Below are 18,957 nucleotides of genomic sequence, written 5' to 3' on the forward strand. Positions count from 1 at the left end.
AGAGAGAGAGAGAGAGAGAGAGAGAGAGAGAGAGAGTCAGAAACAAAGAGAGTGACAGAGATAGCGATACACAGAGAGAACACAGAAAATGTGGAGCAACAACAACAGATGGATTAGTCCGAGTTGCTTTCGCTACGGTCTAGTATCTGTCTAGGTTCTGATCCAGGGATGGGATGGATGCCTTACGAACTACCTCTTTGTAATAAATCCCGCCGTGGACCTGTCTGCCCACCAGCGCCGTCGCCACGACAACCGTTAGCTCACCACCACAGCGTTTGCCGAGGGACAGTCATTAACCGTTGCATCGTCTTCATCGTCGTAGGAGTATAGGACGGATGGCAGAGGGAGGCGTGGTGACAGCAAGAGAGACCGTTGCAACAAGAGAAAGGGAAGGGGGAGGGACGACAAGGAGAGCGCCTTAGAGCATTAAAATGGATCCCTGAAGGCTGTGTTTACAATCTGTCTAGGAGGCCTTTATCAGTTGATCTGGATGCGGGGGGCTGGTGTCTGGAGCAAAGTATTTCCTTAACACTAGACACTCTGACTCACACAAAATGTTGGACCAAGCTAAGCGAAATGTTTGAAAAGAAGCACCTATGAACTAATAACCCTCTGGGTAAGCAAAGTCACTCTCTCCACAGTCTAAACAGGAGCATAAACAAACCCATCACCTCCCAATGTCCACGAATGCCAGCCTTTCTCCAGCTGTGACAAACTCTGTGACATCACTGAACTCAGCTCTGAGGCTCTCGGATTCTATCCCAGGGATGCTGCTCTTTACCCGAAAACAGGAAATGGACTGTTTACTCTTCGGAGGTGTATCGCAGGGGAGACACATTGTCCTGGCCTTGTGGGTCGCGGTACCATGCTTTTCCTCTGGGCGACCACGGGGGCGGTGCTAAGGACCAACCCCGGAGGGTGGTGGTGTTATGGGGGAGTAGGGGGGGAGGGGGAGGTGTGACACACCCGGAAATCCCAAAAGCAGAACGGTGGGTTTCCCTGAAAAAAAAAAGGCCAGTTCCCCAGCAGGGTTCTCTGACACAATGGACACAGCGCCAGTCACAGTGACTGAATGGACCTCAGAGACACAAGGGGGCGTCGGGGGAAAGGAAAAAACAAATAACACCCGTGTTGACACAAATACTCGCCCCTTGCCCTGCGTCGTGTTCGATAACGGGCCCGTTTCTATTCCCTCATATCCTGGCCTTGTTTTTTTGCCGCCGAGTGACAAAACAGGAACTCGGGGTACATTAGCCGGGTGTTAGAGACGGCGGTCTCGTGACCTCCGCAAGATTGATTGTGTGTGTGACACCCTCAAGGGAGGGGGGGTTCTGTTCCCACAGTGATTAATGGAGTAGGAGTCCAGTGGCACATGAGTCAGGGCGGCTACAAGCTTTCCCTCCTTACGAGTGAACTCTGGGCTGAAGCACCGGTCAACCAGGCCTGTTCTGCAGTGTGTGTGTGTGTGTGTGTGTGTGTGTGTGTGTGTGTGTGTGTGTGTGTGTGTGTGTGTGTGTGTGTAGGTGTGTAGGTGTAGGTGTGTAGGTGTAGGTGTGTAGGTGTAGGTGTGTAGGTGTAGGTGTGTAGGTGTGTGTGTGTGTGTGTGTGTGTGTGTGTGTGTGTGTGTGTGTGTGTGTGTGTGTGTGTGTGTGTGTGTGTGTGTGTGTGTGTGTGTGTGTGTGTGCAGCGATAGTCCATCCGACCTATTGATTTCCTTGGTGTGGCTAATGACTCTGCTTTATCGCTTGTTGTTATTACCCCCATTATTTCCTTAAAGGGCCAGTGAACCCAAATCCGTTTTTGTCTTTGACGTCACGGCCAAGGGTCACCTGCAGTGAAGTGTGTGTGGATGTGTGGAGCTCTGTCCGGGCATTGGCTTATTTTAATGTCTGTGTCCGAGAGAGGGTTAAAGGCATTTCATATTCAACATCACTCATTGTAATGCTCCAATCCAACGATCCAACTAAATTAATATCCTGCTTCCTAGAACTCACTCCAAAAATATTTTTGGAAATCTCATCGTGTTTGAATTCGAAAACAGGAGTTCACTTCCACTCAAAAGTTCCCCTGGTCTCTGCTCAAATCTCATGATGCAAACCCGCTAATTGATGACATGTATACACACATTTGTAAGACATCACTACTATCGGTAATCGTCTGCTGAATCCTAGGCTCATGTACAGGCCTGCTTAATCATCCCAAATAAAAGGCTGCTGCTGCTGAAGGCATCTGGGCTTCAGCCCACACGCAGTCCGCACACACCTCCACAACGCCCACGCAATCTGATCTCTGGGTGAGGAGAAGGCCTTACCTCCGATAGCACTGCACCTGGACGTGATCTCCCACAGGACCAGGGCCATGGAGTAGACGTCCGTCTGCTTGAAGGACTCGATGTTCTCCAGGTTGATCCTGGACTCCAGCACCTCTGGAGCCATGTACCTGGCGGTGCCCACCTGACCCGGAGGACAGGAGGGGGAGAGGCGGACATTAATACCTAATGGGATGCATTAGTCATGACCACACAGCCACACACACACACGCATACAAGTGGATGCATAAGCACACACACACACACACACACACACACACACACACACACACACACACACACACACACACACACACACACACAAAGATAAAACTATCGTACACACACACACACACACACACAGAAACACACAAAGATAAAACTGACACATACACAAAGATAAAACTGGCACTAGGGCTGAACGATCTGTCGTTTTCGACCGAAAATCGCGATCTCAAGCATTACGATTTTGGGATCGTCAAAGCTGCGGGTTTTTTTTTATTCTTTTTTTTTATTTTTTTATTTTTTTTATTTTACAAAAGAGCAATTATTTTGATGCTGATGAGCCATTGAAGCAAGTTTACTTAAGAAAGAGGGCTCCCTTTTTATTTGACTTTTTTGGTTGTTGTTTCTTAAGTACTTGAATAGTCTTGCATTTGAAATCTGTTGCCAGCAGTTTTCATTATTGCATTACCTTAATGGAATTCATTGGTTATATTAATTTATACTGAAACTTGATTTAAAGAAAATAAATCGTGGTTGAAATCGAAACCGCAATCTCTACCAGAAAAATCGCAATTTCAATTTTTTCTTAAAATCGTTCAGCCCTAACTGGCACACACTCACACACAAAGATAAAACTGGCACGCACACACATACACACAGACAAAGAAACAAAGATAAAACTGACATGTACTCAAAGATAAAACTGACACACACACACACACACACAAAGACACACACACCCACATGCACACTTAGTGGGATGCCGAAGACTGCGATGCCAGGAGCCATTTTTTGATTATTCTTTTAAATGCTAGCACATTTAATGGATTCATACTTGGCATGGTGCCACTCAGAGCCAGCGCCTAACAGAGCAATCAAAAAATTTTGGAATCTTCCCTCGTAAGCTGGAAAACGAATAAGCTGAATAAATCCACCTCCTTGTCCCAGGTGTTCGCTCTCTATCAGTCAGTGCATTAGTGGCATTTCAATGCAAGAGGGGGTGTCCTCTAGAGGCCTTTTCACAGAAGACCTAATGGCCCTGGTCAATTACGCACTGCATGATCGTGTCCTTGTGGATTCATCAAATCTGTTATTCTGACAAAGATAGCCGGATGACAAGCTAATAAAATACCTAATCAAAACATATTCCCCCAGCAAATGATGAGCTGGGGCCAAGGGACAAGGGCTCCCGAGCACAAAGTGAGAGCGGACGAGCGGGGACCTCTATTAACCACCTTTCGTTTATTTTTTCAAAGTGCAAGCTGATGGAAAAGCACTCCATGAGGGTTTATCGTAACCCCCTCACACCGGCACTTCCCTGTAGCCCCATCCGGCACCAAGGCCAAAAAGTACAGAGTTGTCACCACAGTGACGATTATCCACTCTTGGCACAGGGCCGGCGCTTCCAGTTCCAGCCATCAAAGGCTTCACAGGTAAACGATCATTTTGTGCATGCAGTGGGATCGGCCGCTCTTACCTGCCCGCTGTTGGCCAGCTCGTCCACCGACAGGGAGTTGTCCAGGCGCAGCCCGAGGCCAAAGTCGCACAGGACGCAGGTGAGGTCCCCCTTGACCAGCACGTTGGAGCTCTTGATGTCCCGGTGCACGATGGGCACCTTGTAGCGTCCGCAGGGCGTGCGGTCGCTGTGGAGGTGGGCGATGCCTCGGGCCAGCGAGCCGCCCAGCGTCCACAGGTCCCGCCAGCTGACGACGTGGTGGATGAGGTGCTCCTGGAGGCTGCCGCGCGGGTGGTACGCCGTGATCAGCCAGTACTGCTTGTGCACCTTGCGCTCCTCCGCCGTCAGGAAGTGCAGCACGTTCTCGTGCCGCAGGTCGGCGTCCGAGAAGATGTCCTTCTCGTTCTTCCACGAGGCGTACTCCTCGTCCTGGAAGATCTTGACGGCCACCGTCTCGAAGGCCTGCTCCGTGCCCGTGACCCCGCCGACGCCGCCCACCACCACGGTGCCCTGCTTCAGCTTGGCCCGGTAGACCTCGGCGAAGCGGCCCTTGCCCACCTGGGCGTCCAGCTCGATGGGCAGCAGCTCCGTGTTGTGGTTGAGGTTGTTGGCGTGCGTGGAGCTGCTGTCCGAGCCCTCGTCATCCATCATGTTGGCGTGCTCGTCGTGGTAGTGCAGCGGCTGGCCCCTCTTGCGCAGGGGCCGGGCGTGCCGCTGGCGGTACACCCGGTAGATGTAGAAAGAGGTGACCACCAGGACGGCCAGCACCAGCAGGGGCACGAGGCTCACCAGGATCACCGACACCACCTGCTCCAGCAGGTCTGAGACTAGAGGAGGAGGAGGACTTTGTTGTTATTGCAGCCTGGAGAGAATCGTCATAGATGATATGCATTATAATTAGGTCATGGATTATTATATGTGTGTCATATATGTGTTTCATATTAATACACAACAACAAAAATAAATTTCTTTGTCCAAACAAGTGGGATTTTATTTATATTTTTAATCATTATTGTATTTTATTTCTTATATTATTGAATTGTTTCCCGGGATAGTTAATTCCATCCAAAACATCATATCACAAAAAGAAAGCTATCCTTTGAGATAGAAACCCATAGACCACACCTGACCCTTTCTCCCTTTAATATCTGTAATCATCGCAGAGCTAAAGTTAGAGCGGAGCCCGCACACACACACACACACACACACACACACACACACACACACACACACACACACACACACACACACACACACACACACACACACACACACACACACACACACACACACACACACACACACACAGACAAACACACACACACACACTGCCTGCTGCAGAATTCTTCCCATCACTCCGCCACACATTGGGCCTTGTTTATAGCCCATGCCTGCATGCGAGTACAACTGGGAAAGTAGGAAAGGGTGTGCTATTGTCATTCACTTTTTCTGTAAGCTAAAGCAATGAAATAAATATGAGCCATAAAAAGTTGCATCCAGACACAACGTTACGCTGTTGGCACTGGCTGGGCTCTTGGAAGATCTGCAAATGCCTCGTTGACACACTGTCTGTACCCTCGGGGAGAATCAGAAGAAATTCCATATTGTTGTCTTTTCTACGTTTATCGCACACACACACACACACACACACACACACACACACACACACACACACACACACACACACACACACACACACACACACACACACACACACACACACACACACACACACACTACTAATTATTGTTTACGGTTTTGACAATAAAATAATAAATAATTAGGAAATTGTATTCCACATTTAACACATGTACTTCGATTTGAAGCTGCCATGTTACATGCGAGTTTGAAAGTGTTGTATGTTTTTAATTTGCATATTTATTTTCTTCACAAAATATTAGAGGGATGGGACCAACAGATCTTCTGAAATGTAATCCAGTCCACAATGGTCACAATAAAAGTATAACACATGTCATAACAGGGTAGAGAGAAGGTATAAAGCAGAGAGTAACGGAGAAACGAAGACAAGTGCTAGACGGCGAGAGCCCGACCAACAACCCACACAGCCGGCCAACAGAGATTCTCGCTCTGCGCTTTTTTATTTTTCCCTCCAGACAGGAAACCACATGTCTGAAATCCTCAGCGTGGCCCCCAGACAGTTTGTTTTCCTTTTTCGCAGGGTGAATGGTGATTCCTCCCCTTCGTCCCTCCCCTACTCGCATCTCAGAGAACTCACGCTGCGTCACTTTCACAGCCCCGTGCCTCGGCCTCAGAGGACAGATGTGTCTAGCACCGAGACTTTGCTTGCCTTGAGGGGGCGTGTTCTCGCCGTTAATCAAAATGTCAAGTCGGAGGCTTGACACCAGCCATTTCAGTAAAATGATATTGACCGCGCAAACAAATAGTAAAGCCCATGAGTAACTCAGTGTCTCGCCACCGCCGTCTAGCTCAACTGGAAGTATAAGTTGTCATAAACATTGTTGTCAAGGTTAGGGGTTTGAGTCCCATCTTGGTAAAACTGTATGCTCTGAGGAAGGAAGCGCTTGCCATACTATGAAGTGTATTTGTCATTCATTCAAGGACAACAGCAATGTATGCTGTTGCTCTTTTATAACTTGGCCGTAGTGTGCAGTCAATCAAACGGAGCACGTTTTAATGAGCCGCTATTGTCTACACTTTTCATTTTGTAGAAGAGACAGAGAGCGAGAGGGAAAAAGGGAGAAAGAAAGACAGAGAAAGATAAGAGTGCGAGAGAGAGAGTTAGTGAGAGAGAGCGCAAGACAGAAAGGGATCACGAGAGAGAATGAGAGAGAGAGCGAGAACGAGAAAAAGAGAGTGAGAGCAAAAGAGAAAGATAAAGAGGAAGAAGAGGAAGAGAGAGAGAGACAGGAGCTACAAGAGCGTGCACAGGTGACCGAGAGAGGCCAGGTCTCAGAAGTCTTTCACACGGTTGTTGCTGTGCTAGCTGTCCCCGCGCAGTGAAAACACATCTGCGTCCGTACGTTGCACAACTGCTCAAACCGGCACGCCACAAACTACGAAAAAATGTCTGTTTCGGATCACGGCGCTTGCACACAACCCGGTGTACGTGCACAAGTGTTTGTGTGTGACACCTAACATGGCTGGTGGATTGCATAACAGCAGGATGTGGACCGTTATGTGTTGTACAGATGTAGCCATCTACGCTTGGTCCTCTGCTAGGGATAATTTTCCTGGAGAATGAGGTTTTTTAATGGCTGGAGTTTGCTAATCAAGAGTTTAGGACGCAGTGTATGGTCAGAGTATTGTACCTATACATCATGCCTGGAAAAGTTGTAACGGATGTGCCAACTGTGCCAACAAGATTCAGCTCGTGAAATTATTGTTCTACCCCTGTGAAAACCTGGGACATTTTGTATTATTTTCCAAACAAAAAACACATGGACTTACACGGGGAGAAGTAGATGTGTTCATTGCACTCTTCATAAGTGCAGGAGCAGATGAAAAACTTGTAGCCCATGCCTTTCCGCTCCTTCATCTCACACTTGGTGTTGTTGTAGTCGTCCAGCAACAGCCCATGCAGCCTCAAGGCTGGGTTGTGGCATATCGTATCCATGGTGACGTTGTCATCCTTCTTCCTCCTGTGTCGGCAAAAAAGCAATTGGGTTTAGATCCAAGACCTTGTTAATGATGTGTTCGATCAAGTCGGCCATTTTAGTTTGCACTAAAGATTAGCAGTACATATTTGTTTTCACTAGTAGAAACGGGGCAGCAAGCAAATGGGAAGGTGGCCCTGTTTCAACGACCCACTGCCTCAGCAATATGGAAATTGCAGGCAGTCACATTTACAAAGAAAAAAGCGGTGGGGGATTCTGAAATAACCTCACAAAACCACGGCAAGAAAAGTAATCCGGAAGCCACAGTATTATTCATATGCATTATGCTGGTCACTGCAGCTGTCGTACGCAAGGCATTTCAATGAGTGGTCGATGTCCGCATATAAGTAGCCTATCACCAACGTCAGCTCATAACACTCTCACGAGATGGGCTAATGGTAAAGCTGATGTAATGCTAACTCCCCTTTAAGATCTTCCATCCCCCTTGTTTGATGCTAATTCCCCTCATATTGGATGGACACGACGCATATGGCTGGTGAAGCTCTCGTCATAAACCTCTAAGCCTTTGTTTTAAGCAGAACAATGTGTCTCTTCAAAGATCAACGTCATCGGAAAAGAGATAAATGCAAAAACCCCCATTGTGTATTTAGAATAATTCGGCTGGGTCTATTATGACCGAATGGTAGGGGCAAAATTAACATTCCTCACCCCAGAGGTTCTGATTTGTGTACAGAGGTGCAGTCGATGGAGCTCTCTCTGTAGGGGTGAAATCTCTGGATCTGATTAGAAGCCATCTTAAGATGGCTTAGATCAGCCATACTCTCTCTAAGCTAGTTTTGTGAGGTCGACCCGGGCAAGAAGTCTGTAGACGGCGACAGTTTCAGTTCTCATTAATAAACTCGGGTGTGGCACAAGAAGAGGGGCACTCGTACACTAACTTCTGCTGCAATAACCCGCCCCCTGCGCCGTGGTGTTGTGCTACATCGCTTGAGGCAGCTCATCGACTTCAGGTAGAACTCCAGCACATGTTAAAATCCCTTTTTTAAGGCCTTATCAAATCCCACCACGAGCGTGTGGCCTTTAGAGCGACGGTGCGAGGCATCGGCAGTAATGGCGGCGGGGGTACCTACCAGATAGTAACACAGACTTCACTGGTGTGAGCGCAGGTAGAGCTGATCTCGCAGCCCGCCTCACACCGGCCGACGCCGGTGCAGTTGGTTGGCCGAACGTCACAGAACTTACACAGCTGACTCTGCTTCAGCAAGCCTGGGGTCGCCTCTGGGGGGGGGGGGGGGGGGGGGGGGGACACTGGTCATTGAGATGCAGTAGTAAACACAAATACCAATGCTTTCGCTGTGATGGCGGCTAAATATGTTTCTGCATGCTGCCAAATTATTATTAGGAACCCCTGGGTCTCTTACTAGGTGGTGATTAATCCGTTGCTTTGTTTGTTTATTGTCATGTTTATTAACTTATCATTGATGAATCGATGCATTGTTTCATTCAAATGCATGAGAGCGAGAGAGAGTTAGAGAAAAAGAGATTTATTAACAAACAAAGCATAGCAAAATAATAGCGTATAGATGGTTTTCGCGGTCACAAATCTTGATAAACACACGTTTGCGAGTATTGTAGCTGTAAAGCATAACAGTATTATAGCGGATATTTGTTCCGTATCCATATGCATTAGCCATCCAGGCAAAGCAGAGCTTCAAGGTCTACTCCAAGACCCCATTTCCCCCTGGCTGAGCGCAGTCTGGTATAATGAAAGGGTTGAACTCCTGACATTTAGCTGCGCGACTAACAGACGGAGACCCGAGGCAGAGGGCCTCTGCTGCGCTAGGCAACGGGAGACACGTGGGAAATCGTACGGAATAACCTGGTTAAAAAAAATGTACAGTAAAATGTATTCAACTTAAGTCACGGAAAAGGCCCGAAGAGTAGGGAGCACAACTCTTTGAGTTAGCCAATCGTGCTCCAGTACTGGACACAGATGCACATATTCACAAAAGATGAATAATAAACAGAACACATCCAGTCTGCTTCTTCTTGTTGGGTACTGGGGGCTGGGGGTCGGGGGGGGGGGGGGGGGGGTTGTATCGAGTGGGTTGGATTTTCCGGCCGTGCGAGTCTGAACACCAGGAACGCTGAGCTGTCCTCGCCGTCTGCCCCTGTCCTGTCCAGACTTGACTTTGCCGGCAGGCAGGCAGGCGAGAGCCGTGACTGAGACAGACAGACAGACAGACAGACAGACAGACTGACTGACATCTGCGATGAATGCTGCTGCTGCTGCTGCTGCTGCCGGTGGTGGTGTGTTTGATTTAATCATGGACGGAGACCGTTGAGAGAGAGCCAGACAGCCAAGATCAACAAACAAAGTGAACACCGATATGTCTCAGACGACAGCGGTTACAGCCTGTCGTTTGTCAGGCCCGGGAAGGTGTCCCATGCCCGGACTAAAGAGATGAATCTGAGGAATATCAATTAAAAAAACGGACAAAACCGGAGGACTTTAGTCTGTTCACGGACAGCTCAAGAGCAGACATTACTGTCAAAAGAAAATTGAGATGTTTACGACAAAGGCGTGTGTGTTGTGTATTAGTGTCATTTGTGTTTGTGGTTGTTTTTGTGTATGGCTGTGGTGTTTGGGCTTGCAAACGGTCCTGAAGCAATCTGAACACGCTGACAATGGTGGATCTTTGAAAGACATGAGTAACACTGTTGTTATTAGTCATATGATGAAAAGTGGATGTTTGGTATAAATGTTGACATTATCAATTACAAATCAAACAGTTATAATTGGGAAAAATATCATTGATAGATTGATTTTTCTATACATGGGGAAGTGTTGTATTATTGAGGCCTAGAGGTATAGCTAACTTCAATCACACCACAAAAAGTGCAGTTTGAAGGCCTGCACACCACAAAAAGACTTCCAGCTCTACGCCACACAGACGTGATGAAGACATAACGCATTTGGCTGTATCTGTGAGTTGAAACTTTTGGAGTGTTTAACAAAGGAATCTGAGATTGGCAAATATGACAACCCTACGCAGGCCATGTGTGGAGACTGATGCCTGTGCGCGTAGGAGTATGCTGACCCAACGATCACAACATGCCCAGTGTAGAAGGTCTTTGCCCTCCAGTGCGCGGGGCAGAGCAAAAGCGGAACTGGGAGCAGCAGAAAGAAAGAAGAACTACAACCTAACGCACCGTGAGACCAAGACTCCCAGATCCCATGGGCCACAAGACTCTCCGTTTTACGAAGGAGCCGAGCAAGGCCGGGGAGCCGGGCCTGCAGGACATCACACAGGGATATCGGCCTTGTTGTGTTGCCTGACAGGAGGGTAACGACTACATTTATCCCCCAAATGAAAACATCACAACATTTATAATCAGAAATCCAGTCTAAAATAATTGAGGTTGCGATTTTAGGCTTTGCGTGTGCAGTTGTGTGTGTATGCGTGCGTATTCATTTTCTTCATTTTCTCTATCTATACCCCCCCTCACCCGCCACCAGGTTGCGAGCTGGTTGAGCCAGAGAGTCATTATATCATTAGAGCAACTGCTCTCAAAGAGCATGTCATTTAAACCCGCGGAGGCAGGCGATGGAAGGGGATGAATGCTGGACCTAATTGTCACCCAGGGCTACGTTTAATTGCATAGAGAGGCGGGAGAGAGAGGATTAGGAGCAGTCAAAGAGACTCGGTGGTGGTGCCATCGGGGGCCAGAGAGTCTGGTAAAACATTGTCTACCCCCTCAGGGGACGACACACCGATGTTATAATTGTGGTTGCACATCAAAGATAAAGGGTTTTATTCTAGCGGAATCAATGCTGCCATGTGCTGTGTGTGTGTGTGTGTGTGTGTGTGTGTGTGTGTGTGTGTGTGTGTGTGTGTGTGTGTGTGTGTGTGTGTGTGTGTGTGTGTGTGTGTGTGTGTGTGTGTGTGTGTGTGTGTGTGTGTGTGTCTGTGTGTGTGTGTGTAGCAGGTGATAATCTAGCCAACCTTGAGGAAACAGGAAACAAACTCAAAGCATCACATTTACGAGCTTTTCACAACGGCGGTACAGTGAGTGAGAAAATCAAGACGATATAAATTATACCACGTTATATGATATCCCGTAACCGATTCATAATGACAACAGGCGTAATAAGTGTGTCATGTGAAGGCGGCTGTGGTCGACATGTCATCCGTTAGTTTTCTTAGGGGTTTACAGCTTGGCCGCATTGTTTGTCATAACGCACTTTTATTTTGTTGCGTAGGCGTGTTCGTCTTTGATACAGCTAATTTAATAGCAGTTTATTTAAAAGTAACAGCCTACTTATACGACACAGAGCCAGGGCATCTTAGCTCCGTCTCGCGCAGCAGTTCGTCAGCTCACCGGTTACGGTAGTCTCAACTTTACTGGAACAACGCAACGACGCTTGAGACTTTTACAGATGTTGCACAAAAAACATGTGTGCGCTTTCGAAAGAGGTCATTTATCAAGGTAACAATGAACAAGTTACTTACCCAAGTTGTCTGAAAGTATGCTAAGACAGAGTATCGTTCCACACCAAAAAGCGGAAAACCGAAGTAGCGCCATTTAGACGCGGCCCAAACCCCGCCGTCCTTCTCATGAAGTGACTAATGCTTCGGCTAAAGTCACCGTTAACACCCCAAACGAGAGTCTCTTTCTTTCGGCCCGCCTGTTGCGCCTCAGCAGAAGCTCAACTTGCCTATAGCCTACGTCTCTCTCTCCCTCTCTCTCTCAAACACAGACACTCGCACACACTGAGTATGTGCAGTAAACTTTTCATGGAACAGGAAATCTTCAACGGGGTTGGACTCCCTTTTCTTTTTCCTTTTTTTTTTCTTTCTGTAAAGCCTCGTGTGGCTCACCAAGGCTTGCACCATATTATTACCCTTTCGTACACACACACACACACACACACACACACACACACACACACACACACACACACACACACACACACACACACACACACACACACACACACACACACACACACACACACACACACACACGGCATGACTTGAAATGTCACGAGTCTCAGAAGATTACACAGGAAGGTAAGGAAACTCAGATTTTCTATAAAATAAATATTCACATTGCACTATAAACACACAAGTGATATTAGCATGTCACATTTTTATGTAGGCCGTATTTAGCTCTACACTGTTTGTTTAGTATGTCAAATACATTTACGTTTTAAAGTGTTTAAAGTGTTAAAGCAAAACACTAGTGAGAGACCCCCCTTTGTGATTCCCCATGGAGGAGCAGCTCCATCTCTATGTCCTGACGTGTTGGATTTGTATAGACGAAGCGCAGGGGTTCAGTCCAATACCACACCTTTAAATGAGCCTTCTATTTTCAGACATGTGTTTTTGCTCTGCATATCCAGGCCATGAAGTCAGGTTACACATCTAACCTGTGACCCTCTCGCTCATAACTCTCCCTACCACCCCCCCCCCCCCCCCCCCCCCCCCCCCCGAGACACACACACACACACACTATCATCCTCCACATTTCCTTCTACCCTGGGGTTATGATGCACTATTCATAAAGTTTTTTTTTACAAGGATCGCTCACCCCTCCGGGGAATTCATGCCTTCTGGTTTTAACAACATGGCCGGCCTACACCACAGGGGTCCCGTGGAAGGCTCACAGAACGTGACTGCTGGCCCTCATGCTTATGATAGGTGTATCCATGCTCAGTCTGAGTGAGAGGACGGGTGGATGTGTGTGATTGGTCATTTACTTTTTTTAGGTGTGTTTTTTGTCTGTGTGTCTGTGTCTGTGTGTGCCGGTCCTTGTGTCCATTCGATCGAAGACAGGATCCAGGCACAACACACACCGCTGGCCTCCTACTGACGCTCACCAAGGTCACCGATCCAGCCCCCACAACACCTCAACAAGCCCTGACCTTGACATGGGTGCCACTCCGACCAGAGTTCCCCTCTGGCGGGTAGCGTGAATACCCGTCACACAGCGTCCCGAATCCTTGGTACCTCATCCGTTCAGGCGACCAGTGGGCTCTATGAGCCAGCCTTCCCATCGCTCTGTTGTCATGTTTGTAATCGCGTTGCCCGTCAACATTCCCCTCCGCGTTGCACAAATACAGATAAACAATCGGGCATGGTGCTGGGTGGGGGTGGTGGTGGTGGTGGGGGGGTGGGGGTGCATCCGGTGGTTGTGTTTTGCTAGGCGGCAGCGGGAGCAGGTGTTCCCGGCGTTCCCGCGTATCCGCACCGGAGCGAGTGGGATGGCAAACACAGAACTGATGACACATCCCCCGCCCCCCCGCCCCCCCGCCCAGCCTCTCCCGCTCGCATAGCAGCGCTCCCGGGAAACCCCCCCCCCCTTACCCAGACACCCGCGGCAAACAAACGCTGGGAGCACGACGCTGAAGCATTCTGAAATGTCAGATACTTAGCATCTCACTCACACATGTCAACATGCACGTTGTACACACACACACACATGCATGTACAGTTACTTAGGTGTACACACACACACACACACACATACACACAGACACACGCATGCATGTATGTTGCTTGACATGAACGTACAGTTACACAGATGCGCGCACACACACACACCCACACACACACACACACACATCTGCAGTGCTAGCTCTACACTTGGCCCAGACGTAGAGTAAACAATGAATGCCAACTGGAGGTGAGCCCAAAACAGTAGTGGCAAACAGGAATATTAAATCATTGCTCAGTATTCCGACCAGGGCAGTGTAAACAGCCCGGCTCCCCAGGTGTTCTTCAGTAGTGTGTCTTCATTGTATTGCGGAATGTACATTTTAGACTTGTTTCGCATAGATACCCCTTTGTCTACAGCTGTGATGTTGGCTTGTTCATCTGGCTTGTTGATCAGATTTATTCCTCGAGGTACGATTTATAATCAGTAATCGACTGGCGCCATCAATCGAGGGAACGAAGGTCAACTTGTTAGTCGAATGCTTGGTTTTTCCAATTCATAAGATTCAGTAGAAAGCTTGTATGATGTGCAATAACAGCATGACGATCGCAAGCCACTGCCTTAACGAACCCTGACTTTGATCAGCCTCACTCCAACGAGAGTAAACCGTAGAATAACCTAATCGTATTTTTTAATTGCTGTGAGAACCGGCCACCAAGCTGTTTGAAGTACATGAAGTCTCACTTGATGCCCTTAGTCACCTGCAAGACCCATGTGGCAACGCACCCTGGAAACCAGAAAGTTCAGCCACACATCATTTCACAACCAGCCCAACCCAGCCCTATAAAGTTAGAAAGTCTATTTTGATGAAGCTATTTTCACATGCAAACCACGTCTTTATTTCGCACTGCTCTTAGTAGTTTATGTCCTGGTTAGTGTGTGAGTGCGGTAAAACAGATTGGGAAAACATACAGAATAACAATCGTGCTATGTTTACTTTAAGGCTGCGTAGGCAAATTGGGGAAACCAGACACAGTATGCTAGAATCTCATCATTCTCGTCAGGCATCCCTCTAAAGCCATTCCCTGAAAAACACATAGCTCTAGCTTTAACAAAACGTCTGCTTAGCCTTGTGGAAGACTCTGGTCATGTGACATGAGTGCACAGGCAGATTGCAGGTAGGTACCCAGGATGGTATGTTGACAGACAGGCATTGGTTAAAGTAGGGTGGTTAGAAATACATATATTAATAACTTTCATACAAAAGAAACCTGTGCTAAAAAGTGTTTGTATTTAGTCTCTTAATAATCTCAGATCCAGCTGTCCTTCCATGTAGCATCAGAAGTTCTTTCGGGAGATAGCACCGAGCCTGGGCCGGAAACCATGACTGAAACTAATTTGGGTGATTGGAAGAAGCTTTCAGAAGGGAATTTTAATAACTCAATTCCTACTTGATTTGAAACCTTTACAACGTTTGCACAATTGACCATGGCTGGCCTAGTTTGTGTTCGCCAATTACTCGTTTACAGATCCCAGCCTAAAGCATCATGATTGCTCCAAACAAATATGATTCAAAGTAAGTGCAATGGTCTGTTCCCCTACATATGAGATTCCCTGAATTGTGAATCCAGCACTTGCATGAACACAAACATACAGACTATATGTAACCATGGCCATTTGACCTACCCTGATAATTATATTTAAGTATATGACATGTTTCATTCAAAATTCTCAAAACATGCATTTCTGTTTTTATAATATTAAAATAACACCAAAGCCTCCCCCAACACACACACACACACACACACACACGTCCTAGCCAGAGAACAATAGTTTGATGTTGTGATACAGTGGCTGCAAGTCCTAAACCTGCCCACCTAGAGCTGGCCGTCCTTCAGTGGAAACTCGCCTCTAATTATAGTCCTACGATATAGTGGGTGTATTCCCATGGAAAGTGTGTGTGTGTGTGTGTGTGTGTGTGTGTGTGTGTGTGTGTGTGTGTGTGTGTGTGTGTGTGTGTGTGTGTGTGTGTGTGTGTGTGTGTGTGTGTGTGTGTGTGTGTGTGTGTGGCCCCCTCCCTTGGTGCGAACATGGTATTCATAGGGTTGACAGAGTACTACTGGTTCTGGTGTTAGAAGGAATCACTGTTTGACTTCAGGACACAAGGTCCTTTTCAAGTGTGTGGTACTGCACCCAAAGGTGGTGCTATTGTAAAAGATCATGAATTAGGTTTATTTCTCCTCACCAGATTGACCTGGACTCAAAATTTGTTCAGAATAATAATCTCTAGAATCAGACGCATTTATAAAAACTTTTCCCACAATTTCTTATTAAAGCTAAACATGATAAAAAGATTCAAAGGCTACAAAAATAATCAAAAATTCACCCAAATCGCCACATAAAATCTTTAGACCAAGCCTCAAAAAAAATCATCTAACAGAATTTGTTTTACTTAGTTCCATTTGAGGAATATTGGCCAATAAAGTTGGAGCAGTTAGCCCATTTTTCTTATACGACCATTTTGTTATTGTATAAAAAAACATAAGACTATATGTATTGGTGGATACCAATGCCCCCAAATTATGAAGTAGCCTTATTTCTCCTTACGAGATTGACCTGGTTAAATGGTATAATGCCTTGTACTGGTGATCCTTAGGTTGAGTGTTCGAATCCCGATTAGAGCATTATGAACAAGCTGAACATGACATTCTGTCATTGCCACTTATTTAAAGAGCCCATGCCATTAAAATCACATTTTTCCTGTTGTTTGTTAAATAACATAGGTCTGAATAAGTTTGTGAGCTGTGGTAAGTCTGAAATCTATGCAGTTTGTCTGCTGAATGCAATAGGCAATGAAAGGAAAAAGGCAGAAGAAATGAGCCAATCTGGATAAGGTGACACTGTGACGTAGCGTTGTCAAACTATTATTCATGGCCCTGCCCACTTGGTTGGTTCGTAACCACCCACAAGAATTCTGAAGGAGTCGTGATTGAGCTAGTGCTAAATGCTAATACGTGTATGGTAGTTGCTTAGTTCGTAGTAACAGGCTGCACACAGCTTTTGGCCGTGATAATATGTATTATTTGATATAGATATCCATGTATTATATGATATTATTTAGATATAGAGCTCCAGGACTGTAACGCAAGTGTTGTACACTTCCTTGTTATTTGGATAACCGTTCTGCTGTTGGTGTTATGGCATAACACGTCGGACTCTCGTCTCTGGTATTTCTACAACGAGACTCGTAGTGGGGGTTATCTCAGCCATGGTTGAGAATGAATTGGGGGAAAGGAACTTTGGCTTTGACTCCTTGAAGTCATGAACCACGACATGGAGGAGAAAGGGATTGTTGACCGCGGTCGTCTCCCGCCGGAGCCTCGCTGCCGATGGACCACCGCCTCGGCTTCAGGATGCGGTGATTAGCGCTGACCGCTGCCGAGGCGGCGGGAAGCAGGGCTCAAGCGGGATACATTCGCGGCCAACAATCCCTTTCTCCTCCATGTCGTGGTTCATGTAGCCTACTTCAGGGAGTCAAAGCCAAAGTTCCTTTCCCCCAATTCATTCTCAACCATGGCTGAGATAACCCCCACTACGAGTCTCGTTGTAGAAATACCAGAGACGAGAGTCCGACGTGTTATGCCATAACACCAACAGCAGAACGGTTATCCAAATAACAAGGAAGTGTACAACACTTGCGTTACAGACCTGGAGCTCTGCTCTATATCTAAATAATATCATATAATACATAGATATCTATATCAAATAATACATCACGGCCAAAAGCTGTGTGCGCGTCCAGACGATATAATGAATCACAAAGGACTTCGTCGGGTTCTCCGACGTCTCTGGTTCTTCCACTTCCACATCAATCTGAAGTAGACGCGGTCGTTTGAGATTCATAATAACCTATCGTCTGGAGGCTCACACAGCTTTTGGCCGTGATAATATATATTATATATTATATGATATAGATATCTATGTATAATATGGGTTTCTAAGAGCCATTGCGATACATCCACCGTAAACAGAGCGCATGGTACCGTGGCTACAAGCTGCTCAGGGCCAGGTGATAATATATATTATATATTATATGATATAGATATGTATAATATGGGTTTCTACGAGCCATTGCGATACATCCACCGTAAACAGAGCGCATGGTACTGTCAGTGGCTACAAGCTGCTCAGGGCCACACCCCCACCCCCCTCCTTGACCTGCCTTGACACGCCCACCGAAACAGCGCGTTTGGGGGAAGCTCAATGTGCGACTGTTTCGGAGTGACTGTAACTCTGCACCACGGCTGAATTTCGGGGACGTCTTTGAATACTGTGTTTGTGGCCCACTAATACCTATATTAAAGCATCATAAAATAGAATGGCATGGGATCTTTAAGAAACACAACATTGAACAGCACCTGAAATTCATTAGGCAATCACCATTCCGGCTCATTAGTTTCCAAGAATCTGACTACCAAGACACAGTATGGCATGAAGGAGAAGGAGGCGGAGGATGTCGTCCACCCGCTGTGGCAACGGACAGGCATTCATGGCGAGTGCATCTTGACACACCGAGAAAGATTGTGCTCTGCGATGGCACCAGGCAACTCTTCGTGAGATTCACCCGGAGACCCAGGATGGGCCACATGGGAGAGAAGACGCTTCATGTCCAGGGCCACCTGAGACTGGGATGGTGCACAGATGAGCCAGTCGTCCAGATATGGCAGGACGACCGGCCCCTGACCCTCAGCGCCGGGTTCCCCGGCCTCTAAAGAGTCTGGGGGAACGACGGGCAGCATATGAGAACTGAGGTTGCCCCGAGGGCAGTCGCTCAGGGGCCCGAAAGGCCTATGCCTGCTGCTGAGCAGGCTGTGGACATGGGCGCTGAGGCCTGAGGTAGCCACTGGGGTGATCCTGTGGTCGAGAGCTGG

General features: G+C 47.2%; 1 protein-coding gene across 1 annotated transcript in view; it reads right to left on the reverse strand.

The window, feature by feature from the left end:
- LOC130375848 (TGF-beta receptor type-2-like) overlaps positions 1 to 12,416 on the reverse strand; it is a 21,376-nt gene extending 8,960 nt beyond the window's left edge. The window contains exons 1-5 of the mRNA XM_056582968.1: positions 12,100 to 12,416; positions 8,716 to 8,863; positions 7,419 to 7,609; positions 4,011 to 4,816; positions 2,312 to 2,453 (exon numbers count right to left, since the gene is read on the reverse strand). Of these exons, the coding sequence (XP_056438943.1) occupies positions 2,312 to 2,453; positions 4,011 to 4,816; positions 7,419 to 7,609; positions 8,716 to 8,863; positions 12,100 to 12,172 (1,360 nt within the window). The 5' untranslated portion in view covers positions 12,173 to 12,416. The remainder of the gene's footprint in view (positions 1 to 2,311; positions 2,454 to 4,010; positions 4,817 to 7,418; positions 7,610 to 8,715; positions 8,864 to 12,099) is intronic.
- Positions 12,417 to 18,957: the final 6,541 nt, after the last annotated feature.

This window comes from Gadus chalcogrammus, chromosome 22, assembly GCF_026213295.1.
Source record: "Gadus chalcogrammus isolate NIFS_2021 chromosome 22, NIFS_Gcha_1.0, whole genome shotgun sequence".
Lineage (NCBI taxonomy): Eukaryota > Metazoa > Chordata > Actinopteri > Gadiformes > Gadidae > Gadus > Gadus chalcogrammus.